This window comes from Mus musculus, chromosome 7 (genome assembly GCF_000001635.26).
Source record: "Mus musculus strain C57BL/6J chromosome 7, GRCm38.p6 C57BL/6J".
Lineage (NCBI taxonomy): Eukaryota > Metazoa > Chordata > Mammalia > Rodentia > Muridae > Mus > Mus musculus.
The window spans coordinates 12,537,322-12,558,626 of NC_000073.6; the positions used below are offsets into that span (position 1 = coordinate 12,537,322).

Genomic DNA, 21,305 nt, shown 5'->3' on the forward strand with positions numbered 1-21,305 from the left:
TATCTCATGATGATGGTAGAGGACATAAAGAAGGAATTCAATAACTCACTTAAAGAAATACAGGAGAACACTGCTAAAGAGTTACAAGTCCTTAAAGAAAAACAGGAAAACACTGCTAAAGAGTTACAAGTCCTTAAAGAAAAACAGGAAAACACAACCAAACAGGTAGAAGTCCTTATAGAAAAACAGGAAAACACATCCAAACAGGTGATGGAAATGAACAAAACCATACTAGACCTAAAAAGGGAAGTAGACACAATAAAGAAAACCCAAAGTGAGGCGACGCTGGAGATAGAAACCCTAGGAAAGAAATCTGGAACCATAGATGCCAGCATCAGCAACAGAATACAAGAGATGGAAGAGAGAATCTCAGGTGCAGAAGACTCCATAGAGAACATCGGCACAACAATCAAAGAAAATGGAAAATGCAAAAAGATCCTAACTCAAAACATCCAGGAAATCCAGGACACAATGAGAAGACCAAACCTACGGATAATAGGAGTGGATGAGAATGAAGATTTTCAACTCAAAGGACCAGCAAACATCTTCAACAAAATTATTGAAGAAAACTTCCCAAATCTAAAGAAAGAGATGCCCATGAACATACAAGAAGCCTACAGAACTCCAAATAGACTGGACCAGAAAAGAAATTCCTCCCAACACATAATAATCAGAACACCAAATGCACTAAATAAAGATAGAATACTAAAAGCAGTAAGGGAAAAAGGTCAAGTAACATATAAAGGCAAGCCTATCAGAATTACACCAGATTTTTCACCAGAGACTATGAAAGCCAGAAGAGCCTGGACAGATGTTATACAGACACTAAGAGAACACAAATGCCAGCCCAGGCTACTATACCCAGCCAAATTCTCAATTACCATAGATGGAGAAACCAAAGTATTCCACGACAAAACTAAATTCACCCATTATCTCTCCACGAATCCAGCCCTTCAAAGGATAATAACAGAAAAAAACCAATACAAGGACGGGAACCACGCCCTAGAAAAAACAAGAAGATAATCCCTCAACAAACCTAAAAGAAGACAGCCACAAGAACAGAATGCCAACTTTAACAACAAAAATAACAGGAAGCAACAATTACCTTTCCTTAATATCTCTTAATATCAATGGACTCAATTCCCCAATAAAAAGACATAGACTAACAGACTGGCTACACAAACAGGACCCAACATTCTGCTGCTTACAGGAAACCCATCTCAGGGAAAAAGACAGACACTACCTCAGAGTGAAAGGCTGGAAAACAATTTTCCAAGCAAATGGTCTGAAGAAACAGGCTGGAGTAGCCATTCTAATATCGGATAAAATCGACTTCCAACCCAAAGTTATCAAAAAAGACAAGGAGGGACACTTCATACTCATCAAAGGTAAAATCCTCCAAGAGGAACTCTCAATTCTGAATATCTACGCTCCAAATGCAAGGGCAGCCACATTCATTAAAGACACTTTAGTAAAGCTCAAAGCACACATTGCACCTCACACAATAATAGTGGGAGACCTCAACACACCACTTTCATCAATGGACAGATCGTGGAAACAGAAACTAAACAGGGACACAGTGAAACTAACAGAAGTTATGAAACAAATGGACCTGACAGATATCTACAGAATATTTAATCCTAAAACAAAAGGATATACCTTCTTCTCAGCACCTCACGGGACCTTCTCCAAAATTGACCATATAATTGTTCACAAAATAGGCCTCAACAGATACAAAAATATTGAAATTGTCCCATGTATCCTATCAGACCACCATGGCCTAAGACTGATCTTCAATAACAACATTAAGAATGGAAAGCCAACATTCACGTGGAAACTGAACAACACTCTTCTCAATGATACCTTGGTCAAGGAAGGAATAAAGAAAGAAATTAAAGACTTTTTAGAGTTTAATGAAAATGAAGCCACAACGTACCCAAACCTTTGGGACACAATGAAAGCATTTCTAAGAGGGAAACTCATAGCTCTGAGTACCTCCAAGAAGAAACGGGAGAGAGCACATACTAGCAGCTTGACAACACATCTAAAAGCTCTAGAAAAAAAGGAAGCAAATTCACCCAAGAGGAGTAGACGGCAGGAAATAATCAAACTCAGGGGTGAAATTAACCAAGTGGAAACAAGAAGAACTATTCAAAGAATTAACCAAACGAGGAGTTGGTTCTTTGAGAAAATCAACAAGATAGATAAGCCCTTAGCTAGACTCACTAGAGGGCAAAGGGACAAAATCCTAATCAACAAAATCAGAACTGAAAAGGGAGACATAACAACAGACCCTGAAGAAATCCAAAACACCATCAGATCCTTCTACAAAAGCTTATACTCAACAAAACTGGAAAACCTGGACAAAATGGACAAATTTCTGGACAGATACCAGGTACCAAAGTTGAATCAGGATCAAGTTGACCTTCTAAACAGTCCCATATCCCCTAGAGAAATAGAAGCAGTTATTAATAGTCTCCCAACCAAAAAAAGCCCAGGACCAGATGGGTTTAGTGCAGAGTTCTATCAGACCTTCAAAGAAGATCTAATTCCAGTTCTGCACAAACTATTTCACAAGATAGAAGTAGAAGGTACTCTACCCAACTCATTTTATGAAGCCACTATTACTCTGATACCTAAACCACAGAAAGATCCAACAAAGATAGAGAACTTCAGACCAATTTCTCTAATGAATATCGATGCAAAAATCCTTAATAAAATTCTCGCTAACCGAATCCAAGAACACATTAAAAAAATCATCCATCCTGACCAAGTAGGTTTTATTCCAGGGATGCAGGGATGGTTTAATATACGAAAATCCATCAATGTAATCCATTATATAAACAAACTCAAAGACAAAAACCACATGATCATCTCGTTAGATGCAGAAAAAGCATTTGACAAGATCCAACACCCATTCATGATAAAAGTTTTGGAAAGATCAGGAATTCAAGGCCCATACCTAAACATGATAAAAGCAATCTACAGCAAACCAGTAGCCAACATCAAAGTAAATGGAGAGAAGCTGGAAGCAATCCCACTAAAATCAGGGACTAGACAAGGTTGCCCACTTTCTCCCTACCTTTTCAACATAGTACTTGAAGTATTAGCCAGAGCAATTCGACAACAAAATGAGATCAAGGGGATACAAATTGGAAAAGAGGAAGTAAAAATATCACTTTTTGCAGATGATATGATAATATATATAAGTGACCCTAAAAATTCCACCAGAGAACTCCTAAACCTGATAAACAGCTTTGGTGAAGTAGCTGGATATAAAATTAATTCAAACAAGTCAATGGCCTTTCTCTACACAAAGAATAAACAGGCTGAGAAAGAAATTAGGGAAACAACACCCTTCTCAATAGTCACAAATAATATAAAATATCTCGGCGTGACTCTAACTAAGGAAGTAAAAGATCTGTATGATAAAAACTTCAAGTCTCTGAAGAAAGAAATTAAAGAAGATCTCAGAAGATGGAAAGATCTCCCATGCTCATGGATTGGCAGGATCAACATTGTAAAAATGGCTATCTTGCCAAAAGCAATCTACAGATTCAATGCAATCCCCATCAAAATTCCAACTCAATTCTTCAACGAATTAGAAGGAGCAATTTGCAAATTCATCTGGAATAACAAAAAACCTAGGATAGCAAAAACTCTTCTCAAGGATAAAAGAACCTCTGGTGGAATCACCATGCCTGACCTAAAGCTTTACTACAGGGCAATTGTGATAAAAACTGCATGGTACTGGTATAGAGACAGACAAGTAGACCAATGGAATAGAATTGAAGACCCAGAAATGAACCCACACACCTATGGTCACTTGATCTTCGACAAGGGAGCTAAAACCATCCAGTGGAAGAAAGACAGCATTTTCAACAATTGGTGCTGGCACAACTGGTTGTTATCATGTAGAAGAATGCGAATCGATCCATACTTATCTCCTTGTACTAAGGTCAAATCTAAGTGGATCAAGGAACTTCACATAAAACCAGAGACACTGAAACTTATAGAGGAGAAAGTGGGGAAAAGCCTTGAAGATATGGGTACAGGGGAAAAATTCCTGAACAGAACAGCAATGGCTTGCTCTGTAAGATCGAGAATTGACAAATGGGACCTAATGAAACTCCAAAGTTTCTGCAAGGCAAAAGACACCGTCAATAAGACAAAAAGACCACCAACAGATTGGGAAAGGATCTTTACCTATCCTAAATCAGATAGGGGACTAATATCCAACATATATAAAGAACTCAAGAAGGTGGACTTCAGAAAATCAAATAACCCCATTAAAAAATGGGGCTCAGAACTGAACAAAGAATTCTCACCTGAGGAATACCGAATGGCAGAGAAGCACCTGAAAAAATGCTCAACATCCTTAATCATCAGGGAAATGCAAATCAAAACAACCCTGAGATTCCACCTCACACCAGTCAGAATGGCTAAGATCAAAAATTCAGGTGACAGCAGATGCTGGCGTGGATGTGGAGAAAGAGGAACACTCCTCCATTGTTGGTGGGATTGCAGGCTTGTACAACCACTATGGAAATCAGTCTGGTGGTTCCTCAGAAAACTGGATATAGTACTACCGGAGGAGCCAGCAATACCTCTCCTGGGCATATATCCAGAAGATGCCCCAACTGGTAAGAAGGACACATGCTCCACTATGTTCATAGCAGCCTTATTTATAATAGCCAGAAGCTGGAAAGAACCCAGATGCCCCTCAACAGAGGAATGGATACAGAAAATGTGGTACATCTACACAATGGAGTACTACTCAGCTATTAAAAAGAATGAATTTATGAAATTCCTAGCCAAATGGATGGACCTGGAGGGCATCATCCTGAGTGAGGTAACACATTCACAAAGGAACTCACACAATATGTACTCACTGATAAGTGGATATTAGCCCAAAACCTAAGATACCCAAGATATAAGATACAATTTCCTAAACACATGAAACTCAAGAAAAATGAAGACTGAAGTGTGAACACTATGCCCCTTCTTAGAAGTGGGAACAAAACACCCTTGGAAGGAGTTACAGAGACAAAGTTTGGAGCTGAGATAAAAGGATGGACCATGTAGACACTAGCATATCCGGGGATCCATCCCATAATCAGCTTCCAAATGCTGACACCATTGCATACACTAGCAAGATTATGCTGAAAGGACCCTGATATAGCTGTCTCCTGTCAGAGTATACCTGGGCCTAGCAAACATAGAAGTGGATGCTCACAGTCGGCTATTGGATGGATCACATGGCCCCCAATGAAGGAGCTAGAGAAAGTGTTATTAGACGCGTTCTCACGACCGGCCAGGAAGAACACCACAGACCAGAATCTTCTGCGGCAAAGCTTTATTCTTACATCTTCAGGAACAGAGTGCAAGAAGCAAGAGAGCAAGAAGCAAGAGAGCGAAGCAAGAGAGAGAAGCAAGAGAGAGAAGCAAGAGAGCGAAGCAAGAGAGCGAAGCAAGAGAGAGAGAAAAACGAAAACCCCGTCCCTCTTAAGGAGCATTCTCCTTCGCCTCGGACGTGTCACTCCCTGATTGGCTGCAGCCCATCGGCCGAGTTGACGTCACGGGGAAGGCAGAGCACAAGTAGTCATAAGATACCCTTGGCACATGCGCAGATTATTTGTTTACCACTTAGAACACAGCTGTCAGCGCCATCTTGTAACGGCGAATGTGGGGGCGGCTCCCAACATCTCCCCCTTTTTCTTTTAATAAGAGCAAATAGGCCACCCATATTAATGAGAGTGGAGATAGAGGTCAAATCCCCAGTGTGTAGGTAAAGGAGCCATGTACAGGATTAGCTCTTAGGCTTACAGGCTTTTACCCAGAGCAACCCTGACCTGTTCCCGTGTCGTTTTGCCTGGGGGAAGGGAACTAGGACACTGAACCTTCATGAAAGATGACATGTCTCCCTAGAATAGGCTCATATATGCCGCAGAGCCTTTCCATTGCAGTGCTTAGCCTTGCAACTCTCTCGGGCTGCTGAAGCACACTCACTCTATCCCGTGCAATGAGTCTAGCCTCATGGGATATAAGAGCTGAGTGGCCAGCGACCTATTGCCTAAGCATAGATATATCAGGGGAAGCTCCATGTTCTAGTCCTGCAAGCGCCTGGGCAATAACCACCTTGTCTCTCCTAGTTTAGGCCTTAAGCTTACAGACCAATCAAAGAAGCAACACTAATCCACAGCAAAGTGTATCTCCAAATAATATTAATCCCACCCATTTTTTAAAGAAAGAAAATGCTGAGGAGATCCAATTGGGTAATCCTTTGGTCAGGGACAGGTCCAAGCGCGTGGAGTTGACCTGAAGTCTCAATTCCCGAAGGATCTGTTCAAATTCAGCCATCCAATTCTGCAACATATACTGAAAAAGACTTTTTGACAAATTAGCTGCCCTAGTAAATTTAACATACTGAATGGAAATAACACACAATTCCGGAAACTTTTGTTCACATCCCAGCTGAGTTATTTGTCATAATACATCTAGTTGTATCTGGACAAGATCTATGAGTTGATTAACCAGCATGAGACCTCCCTGTATCTTGACATTAGCTGAGGCCTGTTTATCTATGACTGTAGTCACTGAGGCTGACAAAGTGTTAATGGTGTCAGTCGTCTGGACCTGTCCAGACAGAGCCAAGGCTGTCTGAATTAAGGCCAAACCCAGTTCCTAGTTAGTGGTAAAAAAGCAGGAGAATACTTGAGCATTATACATCACCGTCATTGGGAGTGGGAATGTCGACATTATCCCCCAACGCTGCTCCCTTTTTACTATTGACGCCCTGGACATCACCAAGACGAGGGACATTAGTATTTCCTTGGTCAGTCTGGATTTTTCGGGTGAGTCTTTCTGGTACCCAAAATGGGTTGTCTTCATTCTGTGGGAAAACACAGATAGCTCCCCTGGATCTTATCAAAATAGGATCCGGGCCATACCATTTATTATCAAGGACATTTTTCCATTTAACCATCTCATTGGGCCTATCTGGCTCTGAACAATGACGTTCAGCCGCAGTATGGCCATGAGCATCAATATTTAAAAAATTGAGTGTAAAGAGTGCCAAAGACACAGACACTCTTGGTGCTCGGGGTACAGTCTCCTCAAAAGTTCCCCTCTTCTGTTTTATAAGATAGGCTTTGAGGGTGCGATGCGCACGCTCAACAATACCCTGTCCTTGAGGGTTGTATGGAAGTCCAGTCAGGTGGGTTACGTCCATCTGACGGCAGAACTGTTGGAATTTTTGAGACGTATAAGCTGGTCCATTATCAGTCTTAAGGAGTCTGGGTTTCCCCCAAGCACTCCATGCCTCAAGACAATGTTGAATCACATGTGAGGCTTTTTCTCCGGTTAACGGAGAGGCAAACATGATGCCAGAACATGTGTCAATGGACACATGGAGATATTGAAGTTTTCCAAAGGAAGAAACATGTGTAACATCCATTTGCCAGACCTGTAGAGGTCGAATACCGCGTGGGTTAATTCCCACATGAGGAACTGGCAAGAACTCACAGCAGCTTTGACATTGAGTAACAATGTCACGGGCTTCTTTTCTTGTCAAGGAGAAACGACTGCGTAATGTTTCAGCCGTCACATGAAAATTGTTATGAAAGTTTCTTGCAGCCTCTACCGGGGATGATAGGGCAGCAGCCACCACTTTAGTGGCCTTATCTGCCAAATCATTTCCCAGAGCCATGGGGCCAGGTAGGCCTGAATGGGCTCTAACATGAGTAATATAAACAGGAGATCTTCTAGATAACAAAACTAATTGTATCTGCTGAAAAATATTGGCAACTCTACTGGAAGGCTTAATCACTCCAGCCACTTCTAAAAGATTTACTGCATTTACCACATAACAGGAATCTGACACAATATTAAGGGGTTCTAAAAAGGTTTTTAAAACTTCTAAGACCACTAAACATTCTACCACTTGAGGTGAATTTTCATTATATTGTTTGGATACCACTTTACCATTAGCCACATAGGCACCTATGCCAGTTTTTGATCCATCAGTATATACCACAATCCCATTTTTAAGTGGGTTTCTTACTGTTATTTGTGGAAACACAACAGATTGATTTTGGGCAAACTGTAAGATTGGATGTTTTGGATAATGGTTATCTATTTTTCCTGAAAAGGAGGTAACTAAAACTGCCCAATCATTAGATGTGGCTGCCAAGGTTTGAACCTGTGCAGCGGTATAAGGTACAATTAAAAGATATGGACTTTGCCCAAAGTGGGTGATTGCTGCTTTTAGGCCTTTAAGGGCAAGCTGTGCAATTGCATCAGGATACCAATCTATTATTTTAGCTGGGGATACGTTTGGATGGATCCACAACAATGGCCCATTCTGCCACAAAACTGCAGTTGGCAATTGTGCTGTCTTAAAGACACACAAACTGAAAGGCTGCGAATCCTCAATACGTTGTAATTGTGCATTCTGTAAGGCTTTTTCCACCTTTTGTAAGGCCTGGTTAGCAGCTAGAGTAAGAGTCCTAGGGGAGGAGATATGAGGATCTCCTTCTAAAATACTAAACAAAGGCCTTAACTCAGCGGAAGGAATCTTTAAAAAAGGTCTGAGCCAATTAATATCTCCCAACAGCTTTTGAAAATCATTTAAGGTATGGAGGTGATCTCTTCTTATCTCTACCTTTTGGGGCACAATCTTATCTGGGGACACCACAGAGCCCAAGAATTGTCCTGTATCAGAAATTTGGACCTTTTCTGTGGCTATCTGTAAACCCCACTGACTTAAAGTTTTAAGTAGAAAAGGATATGCCTTTTGTAGCATGGTAAGGTCTTTATGGCACAGGAGGATGTCATCCATGTAAAGGAGCAAAATTAAAGAGGGGAATTGTTCCCTCACTGGCAAAAGAGCTTCTTGCATATAAAGCTGGCACATTGTAGGACTATTGGACATTCCCTGTGGTAAGACCTTCCATTGATACCTCTTATCAGGTTTAGCAGAATAAGCTCTCTGACCCGTTAACAAGTCAAAAGTCCAATCTCTCTGCTCTGGAGTTAAAGCAGCAGCGTTTGCTCGGTCCTGCGCCTGTGCAGCCTCTCGCCACAGAGATCTCCATTCCAAATATTTGCCCATATTAGGGAGAGCGGCTTTTGCAATCATTTGCCAGTCGGCAGGAGTTAGTGCCATGCCGGCAAGCCTGTCTAACTGCACCAAGGTAAAATTAGCATTGGTTCCGTATTTACGAACCGACTCAGCAATTTCTTTAATCTGCACATATTCTACCGGAGCGTGGACACGCCCACCCTCGGCTCCTTCAAAGACTGGAAATGCCTGTTGTATTTTCCTTTGTTCCTCTCGGGGAATGAATGAGTCTGCGCACTGCCTCTCTGCGCACTGCCTCTCTGCGCATTGCTGACGCACTACGGGCTGACGCACTACGCAGGGCGGGGACTCCGCATAGGGCGGGAGTGCACCTGGTAGCCGATTGCCCTGAGGCCAATTAGCAAACTGGCCTTCGCCAGCCGCTTTTGGCTTTTTCCTTAAATGACTAGTTAGCACTTTACTTGGCGGCTGGTATCCTTTTCTTTCATAATGAGCCGCTTTTTTCTCCCAGTCTGTTTCTTCAGAGCACAGGCTCCTTCTCCTAGAGACCTCCGCTAATTGATCTTTCTTCTTTTCCCTTTTTCCTCTTTTTCTTCTAATCTCTCTCCAGGTATTCCTACCTAACCTTAACTTTTCCTCGGGTTCAAGACCCTTGGAAAGGCCTGTATACTTATTTTGTGTACCATATTTCCTTTTTGTTCCTACTCTCTCTCCCCGCTTTACTTCTGATAGCTTGTCCTGAATTTCCTCTAGAATTTTCAGCCCTATCTTAACCACTTGATAACATGTGAAAAGGAACAAAAGGGCTCCTAACACTAGAAAAAGTTCAAGGCCAAACATACCTGGTAAAGCCATTTCTCACTTCCGTTCCCCAGCTGATGAGTTCTGAATTCGGCAGTTGAATCCTTCTCAACAGTCTGTTTTATGGGAACACTTTATCACCGTCGTTCCCCAGCTGATGAGTTCTGAATTCGGCAGTTGAATCCTTCTCAACAGTCTGTGTTACGGGAACCTTATAACCTTGATTCGCAGTTCTGGTTCCGGAATGAGGGATCTTCCTTGCGCCAGTCCCGAGTTTTTTTCTCGTCCCGGAATTCGGCACCAATTGTTATTAGACGCGTTCTCACGACCGGCCAGGAAGAACACCACAGACCAGAATCTTCTGCGGCAAAGCTTTATTCTTACATCTTCAGGAACAGAGTGCAAGAAGCAAGAGAGCAAGAAGCAAGAGAGCGAAGCAAGAGAGAGAAGCAAGAGAGAGAAGCAAGAGAGCGAAGCAAGAGAGCGAAGCAAGAGAGAGAGAAAAACGAAAACCCCGTCCCTCTTAAGGAGCATTCTCCTTCGCCTCGGACGTGTCACTCCCTGATTGGCTGCAGCCCATCGGCCGAGTTGACGTCACGGGGAAGGCAGAGCACAAGTAGTCATAAGATACCCTTGGCACATGCGCAGATTATTTGTTTACCACTTAGAACACAGCTGTCAGCGCCATCTTGTAACGGCGAATGTGGGGGCGGCTCCCAACAAGAAAGTACCAAAGAAGCTAAAGGGATCTGCAACCCTATAGGTGGAACAACATTATGAACTAACCAGTACCCCGGAGCTCTTGACTCTAGCTGCATATGCATCAAAAGATGGCCTAGTCGGCCATCACTCGAAAGAGAGGCCCATTGGACACGCAAACTTTATATGCCCCAGTACAGGGGAACGCCAGGGCCATAAAAGGGGAGTGGGTGGGTAGGGGAGAGGGGGTGGGTGGCTATGGGGGACTTTTGGTATAGCATTGCAAATGTAAATGAGCGAAATACCTAATAAAAAATGGAAAAAAAAAAGAAGTAGAATTATGTTTGACTATCTTTTTTAGAGTTTGTTGAAAGATCACTTTCTTGCTTTTTCTAAGGTGTAGTTTCCCTCCTTGTATTGGTGTCTTCCATCTGTTATCCTTTGTGGAGCTGGATTTGTGGGAAAATGTTTTGTAAATTTGTTTTTGTCATGGAATATCTTGGTTTCTTCATCTACGGTAATTGAGAGTTTTGCTGGGTATAGTAGCCTTGGCTGGCATTTGTGTTCTCTTAGGGTCTGTATGACTTCTGCCCAGGATGTTCTAGCTTTCATAGTCTCTGGTGAGAAGTCTGGTGTAATTCTGATACATCTGCCTTTATATGTTACTGGACCTTTTTCCCTTATTGCTTTTAATATTCTTTGTTTACTGCATTTGGTGTTTTGATTATTATGTGACAGGAGGAATTTCTTTTCTCCTCCAATCTATTTGAAGTTCTATAAACTTCTTGTATGTTCATAAGCATCTCTTTCTTTATGTTAGGGAAGTTTTGTTCTATAACTTTGTTGAAGATATTTACTGGCCCTTTGTGTTGGGAATCTTCACTCTCTTCTATACATTTTATCCTTAGGTTTGGTCTTCTCGTTGTGTCCCGAATTTCCTGGATGTTTTGGGGTTAAGAGTTTTTGCTTTTTCTTTGACTGTTGTGTCACTGTTTTCTATGGTAACTTCTGCCCCTGAGATTCTCTCTTCTATCTCTTGTATTCTGTTAATGATGCTTACATCTATGACTCCTGATCTCTTTCTGAGGTTTTCTAACTCCAGGGTTGTCTCCATTTGTGATTTCTTTATTCTTTTTATTTCCATTTTTATATCTTAGATGGTATTGTCTATTTCCTTCACCTGTTAGATTGTGTTTTTCTGTAATTCTTTAAGGGATTTTTGTGTTTCCTTTTTAAGTGCATCTAGCTGTTTACCTGTGTTCTCCTGTATTTCTTTATGGGAGTTATTTATGTCCTTAATGTCCTCTATCATCATCATGAGAAGTGATTTTATATCCTAATCTTGCTTTTCTGGTGTGATGGTGTATCCAGGACTTACTGTGGTAGGAGAATTGGGTTCTGATGATGCCAAGTAAGCTTGGATTCTGTTGCTTATGGTCTTATGCTTACCTCCTGCCATCTGACTATCTCTGGTACTACCTGTCCTCCCTATATCTGACTGGAGCCTGTTTTTCCTGTGATCCTGGTTGTTTCAAAACTCCTCAGAGTTCATCTGTCTCTGTGATCCTGTGATTCTGGGATCCTGGGATCCTGGGATCCTGAGATCCTGGGTGTGTCAGAGTTCCTGGAAGTCAAGCTGCCCCTTGGACCCTAGTTCCTGGTGTGACCAAGCTTCTGGAATCCTGGGATCCTGGGATCCTGGGGACCTAGGCCTATTAGGGTGCCTGGGAGTGGGGCTTTTTCTGGGTGTTGTGGAACTGGCTGCAGAGTTAGCGCCCAAGGTTTGCTCAGGGCACCTCTGATCCTATGATCCTGAGCATGTTAGAGCACCTAGAAGTGGAGTTTCCTCCGGGTGTTGTGGGACTGGTTGCAGAGTTCACTCCCAAGGTCTACTAAAAATTAATTTTTATTTTAAAATGTATGCAATATATTTTGATCAACTTTTTCTGTGCAACCTTTCACGGTTTCTATGAGTTCACATGTATATCAACTCTATTATATCTGGAAGAAGCTTGTTTCCATAGAGTCATGCATCACTTCTAGCTCTTACAGTCTTTCTGCCTCCTCTTCTGCTTATTCATCAGTATCACCCAGCTACAACAACCACACAACTACTACTAACAGCAACCTACCTGCAAGATATATTGGTGCAATAATGGCCCAAATGTTATGGAAGTAACCAACTAATTTTTTTAAATTTGATTCAAGTCCAACCCCATGGCATGAAGCCCATAGCTGACACTGCTAACATGGCCATGGACCTGAGACTCATTAGGTCATGGTCCCTAGGGGAAAATTTTACTATTATTCTGCTAAAAGAATAGTAATAAAATAACATACTGCTATATCCATAGATGAGAGCATCACTCAACCCTCATCAGAGAAGCTTCTTGTAATAGATGAGAACTAACATAGAGACCCTCAACTAGACAATGTACAGAGAGGGGGAGACTTTGGAGCCCTCATCTCTAAGTGGGATGTCTCTAACCTTTTCAAAATTAGGGATGTCATTTGTAAGAGTACTGCCAATTTAGTGTTTGGTTAATTTTTTGTAACAAACTTCTTTCTATGTTTTCACAGTAATTCCACGTAGGCCTGGACTTGTTCATGTAATTTCAGTTTCAAGTATAGCCTTTGTCATTGCCCTGCTATGTGGGCTCATGCTCTCCTACGTGATATAGTAAGTATACAACAAATAACCTCACTCAATTTTTTTTTGGTCTTGAAAAATGATTTTTATTTTAAGATTGGAATATTATATTTTTCATATATTTTCATATATGTTTTACACATATGTTTTTATATATTTTCATATATATGTTTACATATATATTTCATAAGAAAATTCTTAGAAAGAAGAAAACTAGTATTATAAGGAATAGAAGATTTGGTGGGATTGCTCATTGTTAGGTCACAGATGAGGGAGCCTAGGCCACAGTAGAAGACTTAGGATGCCAAAGCTAATGTCCTGATTTCTTTTTTTTTTAAAGACTTATTTATTTATTACTTGTAAGTACACTGTAGCTTCAGACACACCAGAAGAGGGTGTCAGATCTCATTACAGGTGGTTGTGAGCCACCATGTGGTTGCTGGGATCTGAACTTCGGACCTTTGGAAGAGCAGTCGGGTGCTCTTACCCACTGAACCATCTCACCAGCCCCTAATGTCCTGATTTCTAACAGCAACTTCTTCATAGTAGGCAGTGATGCTTCAAGTCTTAGGATGGGATGTGGTATATAGCTCTATAAACAGACTTCACCTTCCTCCTATCCTCCCCCAGGAAAAACCTGAGTTTCATAACCCAGCAAGAGTTAAACTGTGGTTCTATTGTTACCACTCCCTGCTTCCTCTTACTGACCTATCACTCTAAGTCAATCTCATGTAATAGCTTTCTTTCCTTGATTATACTACATACATAAGTGTCTCCCTTCCTTAGTCGTTGCCCTTTTGTTTTGTTTTGTTTTTTATTGGATATTTTATTTATTTACATTTCTAATGTTATCCCTTTCCCCAATTTCCCACCCAGAAACACCCTATCCCATCCCCCCTCCTCCTGCTTCTATGAGGATATACACCCATCCACCCACCCACTCCTATACCTCCCCACCCTCGCATTCCCTTAAACTGGGGCATTGAGTCTTCATAGGACTAAGGGCCTCTTCTCCCATTGATGCCCGACAAGGCCATCCTCTGCTACATATGCTGCTAGAATCATGGGTCCCTCCGTGTGTACTCTTTTGTTGATAGTTTAGACCCTGAGAGCTCTGGTTGGTTGATATTGTTGTTCTTCCTATGGGGTTGCAAACACTTCAGCTCCTTCAGTCCTTTCTCTAACTCTTCCATTGGGGACCATGTGATCAATTCAATGGTTGGCTGCAAGTGCCTGCCTCTGTATATGTCAGGCTCTAGTAGAGCCTCATAGGAGACAGCTGTATCAGGCTCCTGTCAGCATGTACTTCTTGGCATCCACAATAGTGCCTGGGTTTTGTGAATGTACATGGGATGAATCCCCAGGTAGGGCAATCTCTGGATGGCTTTTACTTCAGTCTCTGCTCCAAACTTTGTATTTGCTCCCATGAGTATTTTGTTACCCATTCTAAGAAGGACCAAAGGACCCATAATTTGGTCTTCCTTCTTCTTGAGCTTCATGTGGCCTGAACCTCACCCATTTTTAATAAGGCAGCAGGTACACAAGGAAATTATTTTGTGTCAAAAGATGAAGATAATGGCGATGATGATGGTAACATTTTTGTAATTACTAAGTAATTATGGCCATTATACATTTTCAGACCAGAGTTTGCCAAAATATGGATTGTTGGTCATACCAGAGAAGGAGGAAGAGGAGGGGGAGGGGAAGGGGAGGGGTGAGAACAAAGAAGAAAAAGAAGAGGAGGAGAAGGAAGAGAAGGAAACCAGACTAGATTAAAATTTAATGAAATGGAAATGCTAGAACCTTCCCAGTGTTGGGGTTATAAGTTTGTACCAACACATCTGGCTTTTTACATGGGTCCTTGGAATTTAACTCAGGGTCTCAGGCTTATGTGACAATTACTTTCCCTTCTGATTTTTAGAATTTAGATATTGGGGTGACGCTCTTATTTTTTTAATTAATTATTTTATTTACATTCTAAATGTTACTCCCCAGGTCCCCCCTCTCAAAATGTCTTATTTTTAAAATATATCTAAAACGTTTTTGTTTTTTGCAAATTTCACACAATGTGCTTTAATCACATTGGGTGGAGCTTTCAAAAGATGGCATCGTCATTTTGAAATTATTAGGCCAAATGGCATCATATTTGAACCACATTCTATAGCTCTGATTCAAAATTAGCCAAAGACAGTACAAAATTCTTCTAAAGTTGATGGCAACCTGAGTATGGCAAGTGAAGACATTTATAAGACTCAACTAATGGGAAGGACTTTTTTTTTATTTTTTCTTTTTTGAGACAAGATCTCACAGTTTTAGCTCATCCTAGCCTAGAACTTACCATTATTCTGCCTGTGCCTTGAGCTGGGAGTATATTTTTATAGCAAGATGCTGAGTATAGAGTGTTTGATATTTGGCTTATTGTGGACTGTGGGAATTCATATCAATGTTTGAAAATATTGAATTAAAGGTTGTCTTTAGTCTTGTGTATTTTTTAATCTTCTTAAAATTTGCTTCTTGGACCAGTGCCTCAATCTTCCTGAATCTACATCTTTACATTTAATGGAAAACAATTTTGCCATCTCACAGCATGTGTCTAGGATAGAGGTTCTCAACCTATGGATCTAAACTCTCTTAGGGTCCAAATGACACATTCACAGGGGCTTTATATCAGATATCCTAGATATTCAATATTTACATTATGATTCATAAAAATAGCAACATTGCAGTTATGAAGTAGAAGTGAAAGTAATTTTATGATTGGGGGTCACCTCAACATGAGGAACTGTATTAAATGATCTTGGCATTAAGAAGGTTGAGGACCACTAGTCTAGGATGTTCGTTCTTCCTGCTTTTTCTCTATCACTGCTCTTTAGAATACAATTAAGCTAATCATCAAAGTATTCTTTATTACCCAAGTCACATAGAACTAGGTACATAGTATGCTAGGAGAAAGTAAAATACTGTCATCTATTTCCACATCATATGGAATAATCTAGTTCACAGATCCACTTTTAGAACTGGACTGACAAAGGGGAGGCACAACCTCAAGTGCAAACCTTAAGGAGGTGTTTAAAAATTCACTAGTCAGGATGAACAATATTTTAATTTAGTGTCATAAAATATCAATACCCAAATAGCAATAGTTTACAAAATAATAGCATCTTTCTGTGTTGCTGTGTGTGATCAGAGGCCAATGTCTACTTCTGGTATCATTCCTCAGATGCCATTCACCTTGTTTTTTTATCTCTCTCTGGGATTTAAGACTAGGTTATATGGGTGGCAATGGGCTGCAGGAATCTGCCTGTCTCTGCCTTCCCAGGGTTGGGTTGCACGTATGCTCCATCACACCTGACTATTGATGTGGATCCTGGGGATTGAACTCCTTAGGCTTGTGTGATAATCTTTTTGCTGACAAACCTGTCTCTTCAGCCCCGTTAAGTACAGAGTCCATGCTAGGCAATGCCAAGGTATTAGTAAAAGGAACAATCTGTAACATCCTATATTTATTTAGAATCTTGACATTTTGTTCATTGTAGGTTTCTTGGCATTGCTTTTTATTTTGTATTATATTGCATTGATAATGGCTTTTTTTTTGTATCTTGAATTTTGTATTAGTCTATATATGTCATCCATACCCAGTACTGCTTTAATTATGAGGCTTGAAACTATATTTTTTGACATAAATCAGCTGGGCCAGATCAGAAATTTCAAGTTTCACATAAATGTGTATTTCTTTCTCTGTTCTCCACCTACCAGCATGTATAAGCAATTCCTCTTGATTCAAAATATTTCATGACCTTGGCTAGAGTGATGAATTGGGGGGATTAAGAGCATTCCATGCTCTTGCAGAGAACTGGAGTTCATTTCCCAACATCCAGGTAAGGTAGCTCACAACTACTTGTAACTCCAGATCCAGGGAATCTAATGCTTTCCTCCCTGTTTTCTTCATAGGCCCCTCTCCCAGCCCCACCCATACAAATATAAATACAACTTAAAAGGCTTCAGTGTTAAGACAGGATGGCTGACTGTAAAAAAAAAAATTGCCTTTATCTCTCTTTCTCCAGTCGACTGGTAAAAGTTGAGGAAAAACAGCAGCTTGCAATGTTGTATGAAAATATCGAGATTCCACTTGTAGATGAGAAAGAGGCCTCTGAAGATGATGGTTATGATGAATCTCAGTTGCATCCAGAGAATGAGGAGCTGGGAAAATTCATTAGCTCAGGTGCTTTTTCCTATTATATCCAAGGCTGTCAATGGTGATTTGCTCTTTTCCAAAGAATATTTAAGTGGGATCAAATATAATCTGAGTTAGGAAAAAAGGATGTTCATATAGAAATGAGCCATTCTTATCAAATCCCAGGGGACAATGAGGAGCTGTCTTGTTGATTCCCAATGTGGACAATTCCAAGAATCTAAGCCAGACTTTGGGAAACAAATCTTGTTTTGAATGAAACTTTACCTTGAACATAATTATTATTGTTGCAGTATTCCTGCATTTAGAATATCTACAAGCAGACACTCTCATTTGCTTCAAGATGGTATAGAAATGGGTTCCAGGTCTGTACAATAGAGATCATTTCTCCCAAATGGAAGGACACTATGTGAGACACAAGCATATGAGAGATGACTATGTGCATTTGTGAAGAGAGGATGTCATAAATTCTCCAGAAGCTTGGTTTTGTAAAAAAAAAAAAAAAACTTTCAGGTTCCTGATCATATGTTCTAGAAGAACACGTAATGTTCAGTGTCTGATCCAAACACAATGACATCCTCTGCTTGGTTCCTTTTAAACAACCCTAGCCGGGCGGTGGTGTCGTGCGCCTTTAATCCCAGCACTTGGGAGGCAGAGGCAGGCGGATTTCTGAGTTCGAGGCCAGCCTGGTCTACAAAGTGAGTTCCAGGACAGCCAGGGCTACGCAGAGAAACCCTGTCTGGAAAAACGAAAACAAAAACAAACCAACAAACAAACAAACAAACAAAAAACCAACCCTAGATGTGCCCAACCTGAAAGACTCAGATGCTAAGAGCAGAAGTAATGGTTGATGCTGCCTGAGGTTAAGCCTTTATAACCTGTAAAATAATATTTTCCAATGCCTTTTTAATTACATTGAATTATTATTGGATAATTGAAAGGCTTGAATACAAAATATAATCATATTCAAATTCAAACTTTAGCTGAGGGTGATGACTCACACCTCAACTCACAGCACTTGGGTAGCGGTAACAGGCAGATGGTGAATTCAGGGCCAGCCTGGAATGTATAGTATGATCTTGCTCCAAAATTCAAACAAACAAACAGAAAAAAATACATATTATTAAAAAAAAATCACCATCCTTATAAGTAACATTTAGTATTTTTTTGAAATACCTTTATTTTTTTCTGATTTCCCCTAACCCCTTTGTCTTCATTTCTGACCTTCATTTACTCCAATCTTAGTAATATAATTTCTATATTTTAGTTATTAAAACAAAAAGAATGGAAAACTTAAGAAGAAAATGAAGGAAGAGCAAAATGTATTGAAGACCATCAGAGAACTCCAGTTATACCAAAAAAGTGGAGTCATGAAAAAATGGAGAAAGATGAAAACTCAGGAAAGCTGTGAAAACAAAAGAAAGGTGTACCATGTGCTAGACAATGTAGAGACCAAACTGAAGAGATAACAGACAACTGAGAACACAAACAGGACTTCTAGAGAACTTGTTCAAGAATGTTCTACATAAAGAAACATGAGAATCATATAGCAGAAAATAAATTCATATAATACCAAAACTCTTGCTTCTTAGCTATGATAGCCCATGAATGATTATAACATAAGTGGGATATAGAAAACAGCCCAAGTTCATTAGCAACAAAAGACAGATTGTTAGGATTTTGTTCTCTGGCTCCAGACCAGAAAGATTGCTTAGTCCTTTGGGGAGGGGTGGTCTTCCTGACTGTGATAGCAAAATATTTTCATTAAGCAAAACTTTCTAAGTGATGTTTCTATAAGATCTGGTCATTTTTCTCTCCATTTTTATACATGAAGACACTGAGAATATCATAATAAACATAGGACCAGATTAAGAGGTGGCCATTTCTGTTGGTTCTCAGTTCAGATGAGGGAACTTGACCTACAGGGGAGAAGCTATATAATCTGTTCACATATGCAATAAGCTGTGTGTAGCCAATAGCTGTGGGAAGATGGAAGAGATAAGCTGTTTAGTCTTTTGACCTCTCAACACAATGTCATCATGGACAAAGTTCATGTTGAAGAATCAAGTAACAAAATGTCACCTAAAAAAAAATCTTAGTGTTTAAGAGCATTGACAGTTTTGTGTTGGTTCCCATTCATTGCCATCCTCAGTACAATTGCCTTGGAAAACAGTCTGGTCATTCCTAGAAATATGAGCATGAAATTAATAGATGACACAGCATATCTACTCCTAGATATACATGTTTGTGCCAAAACTTGCACATGTTTATAACAGTGTAATATGACCAGGCATGAGGGACAATGCCTGTAGTCCCAACACTTGGGAAGTAGTCACAATAAAACTATGAGTGTGAGGTCAGCTTGTGCTATACAATGAACTGTTGTCTCATTAACTGAGAGACAGATGAACAAACTGTGACTTATCTGTACAATGCAATATATCTCAGCAATTTAATGGATGAAGTACTCATGTATATTCCATATATATGTGGTCATAATGAACCCATTCTACTGCATGTAAGAAACCAGACACCTACCTGTGATTTGTTTACATGAAACACCCATAAAAGGCAAAGCCTATAGAAAAAAGTGGATTAGGGGCTCTAGGGAGCTGCAGATGAGAGATAGAGAGGCTGTCCAGGTGTAATTTTCAGTCAATTGGTATGGAAAGTTGAAGTTCCAGAAGAACAACCATGGTTTCTCACGTGTCCCCAGTTCAGTAGACAGTCTCTTTACTGTGCTACATAAAAACATAGTCATTGAAGGGCAGCTATTTTGGTGTCAAATTGTCTTGGGTCCTGACTATGTCAGTAGAGCACAATATCTAGCTGACAGCTGTTCTAATAGAACAAGCTGTATACGCTGTTCTTCCTGTGTTGTATTTTCAAAACTATATTTTTTAAACTCTTGGGCCCTATCTTTATAGGCAAATTTTGTTAGGTAACCCCATCCTGGATCAGAACCAAATTCCCTGATTCTGTATTTGTACCATGTAGCCAGTTCTTGAGTTTATCAGTCACACATCTTCTTATGGGATATCCTCTCCCACTAAATTCATCAAGCACTTAAGTGACATTTTCTTTCAGGTTCTTGGCATGGAACAGATGTCAGGGGCCCAATTGATGTTTGTTTGGTTGGTTTGGTTTGGTTTGGTTTGGTTTGGTTTGGTTTGGTTTGGTTTGGTGGAATATTTCTGCACAGAATGTCACTGTTTGTACCTTTCAAGGGCTGTTCTTTCTGGGAGGCCTATTCTTGTATGACATGTAGCCCAGTCAAGAGAAATTTTGTACTTGGCTGAGAACCAGCATCATGGGTTGAAACTTCACTTTCATGTAACATCTGACAAACAATTACAGTTTGCTACATATCTGCATCAGCACCAAAAGCAGCACATTTGGAAAGCAACCCAGGAGCAATGTGAGCAACACTCATTGCTGAATAGCTGAGCTGCAGACTCCAGGTGTCTGAGAAGCCATCTTCTAGCAGAGAGGCTAGGAAGGACTTTCTCCTCAGCACAGAACCTTTCCAGCAACAAGTTACCAGCACACGGGAGAATTCTGACCACACATCTGAGAGTGTGCTGGCCTTTTCACTATGAAAGAGTCATTACAACTAGGGACAGTATGAAAATTTTCAGCTGCCAACAAGTCATGATCCTCACCAAGGAAGGATATTACAAGTATAATATATGTAAGAAATTTGTCAATACAAGCTATGGCCTCAGGTCATTCAAAGTTCACAATTCAGAAAAGCCATATAAATGCATCAAACCCTCTAGGTAAAAAACTAGCCTCATTACCTACAACAGCTCTATGCCCCAGTGGCCTAGCCGGCCATGTTTTTATCTCATGGAGACTGACTCAAAACTCCATAATCTCTC

At 40.5% G+C, this 21,305-nt stretch overlaps 1 protein-coding gene across 2 annotated transcripts in view; it reads left to right on the forward strand.

Annotated features, from left to right (window-relative positions):
* Positions 1-19,002, forward strand: part of 2900092C05Rik (RIKEN cDNA 2900092C05 gene) — a 43,860-nt gene extending 24,858 nt beyond the window's left edge. Inside the window, exons 4-6 of one of the 2 annotated variants that reach the window (NM_028434.3) lie at positions 13,163-13,262; positions 17,297-17,454; positions 18,692-19,002. In NM_028434.3, coding sequence (NP_082710.2) covers positions 13,163-13,262; positions 17,297-17,454; positions 18,692-18,732 — 299 coding nt within the window. In that variant the 3' untranslated portion in view covers positions 18,733-19,002. Of the gene's footprint in view, positions 1-13,162; positions 13,263-17,296; positions 17,493-18,691 lie in introns of those variants that run through there. The other variant, XM_017312332.2, reaches the window with a different exon arrangement.
* The last annotated feature ends 2,303 nt before the right edge of the window (positions 19,003-21,305 follow it).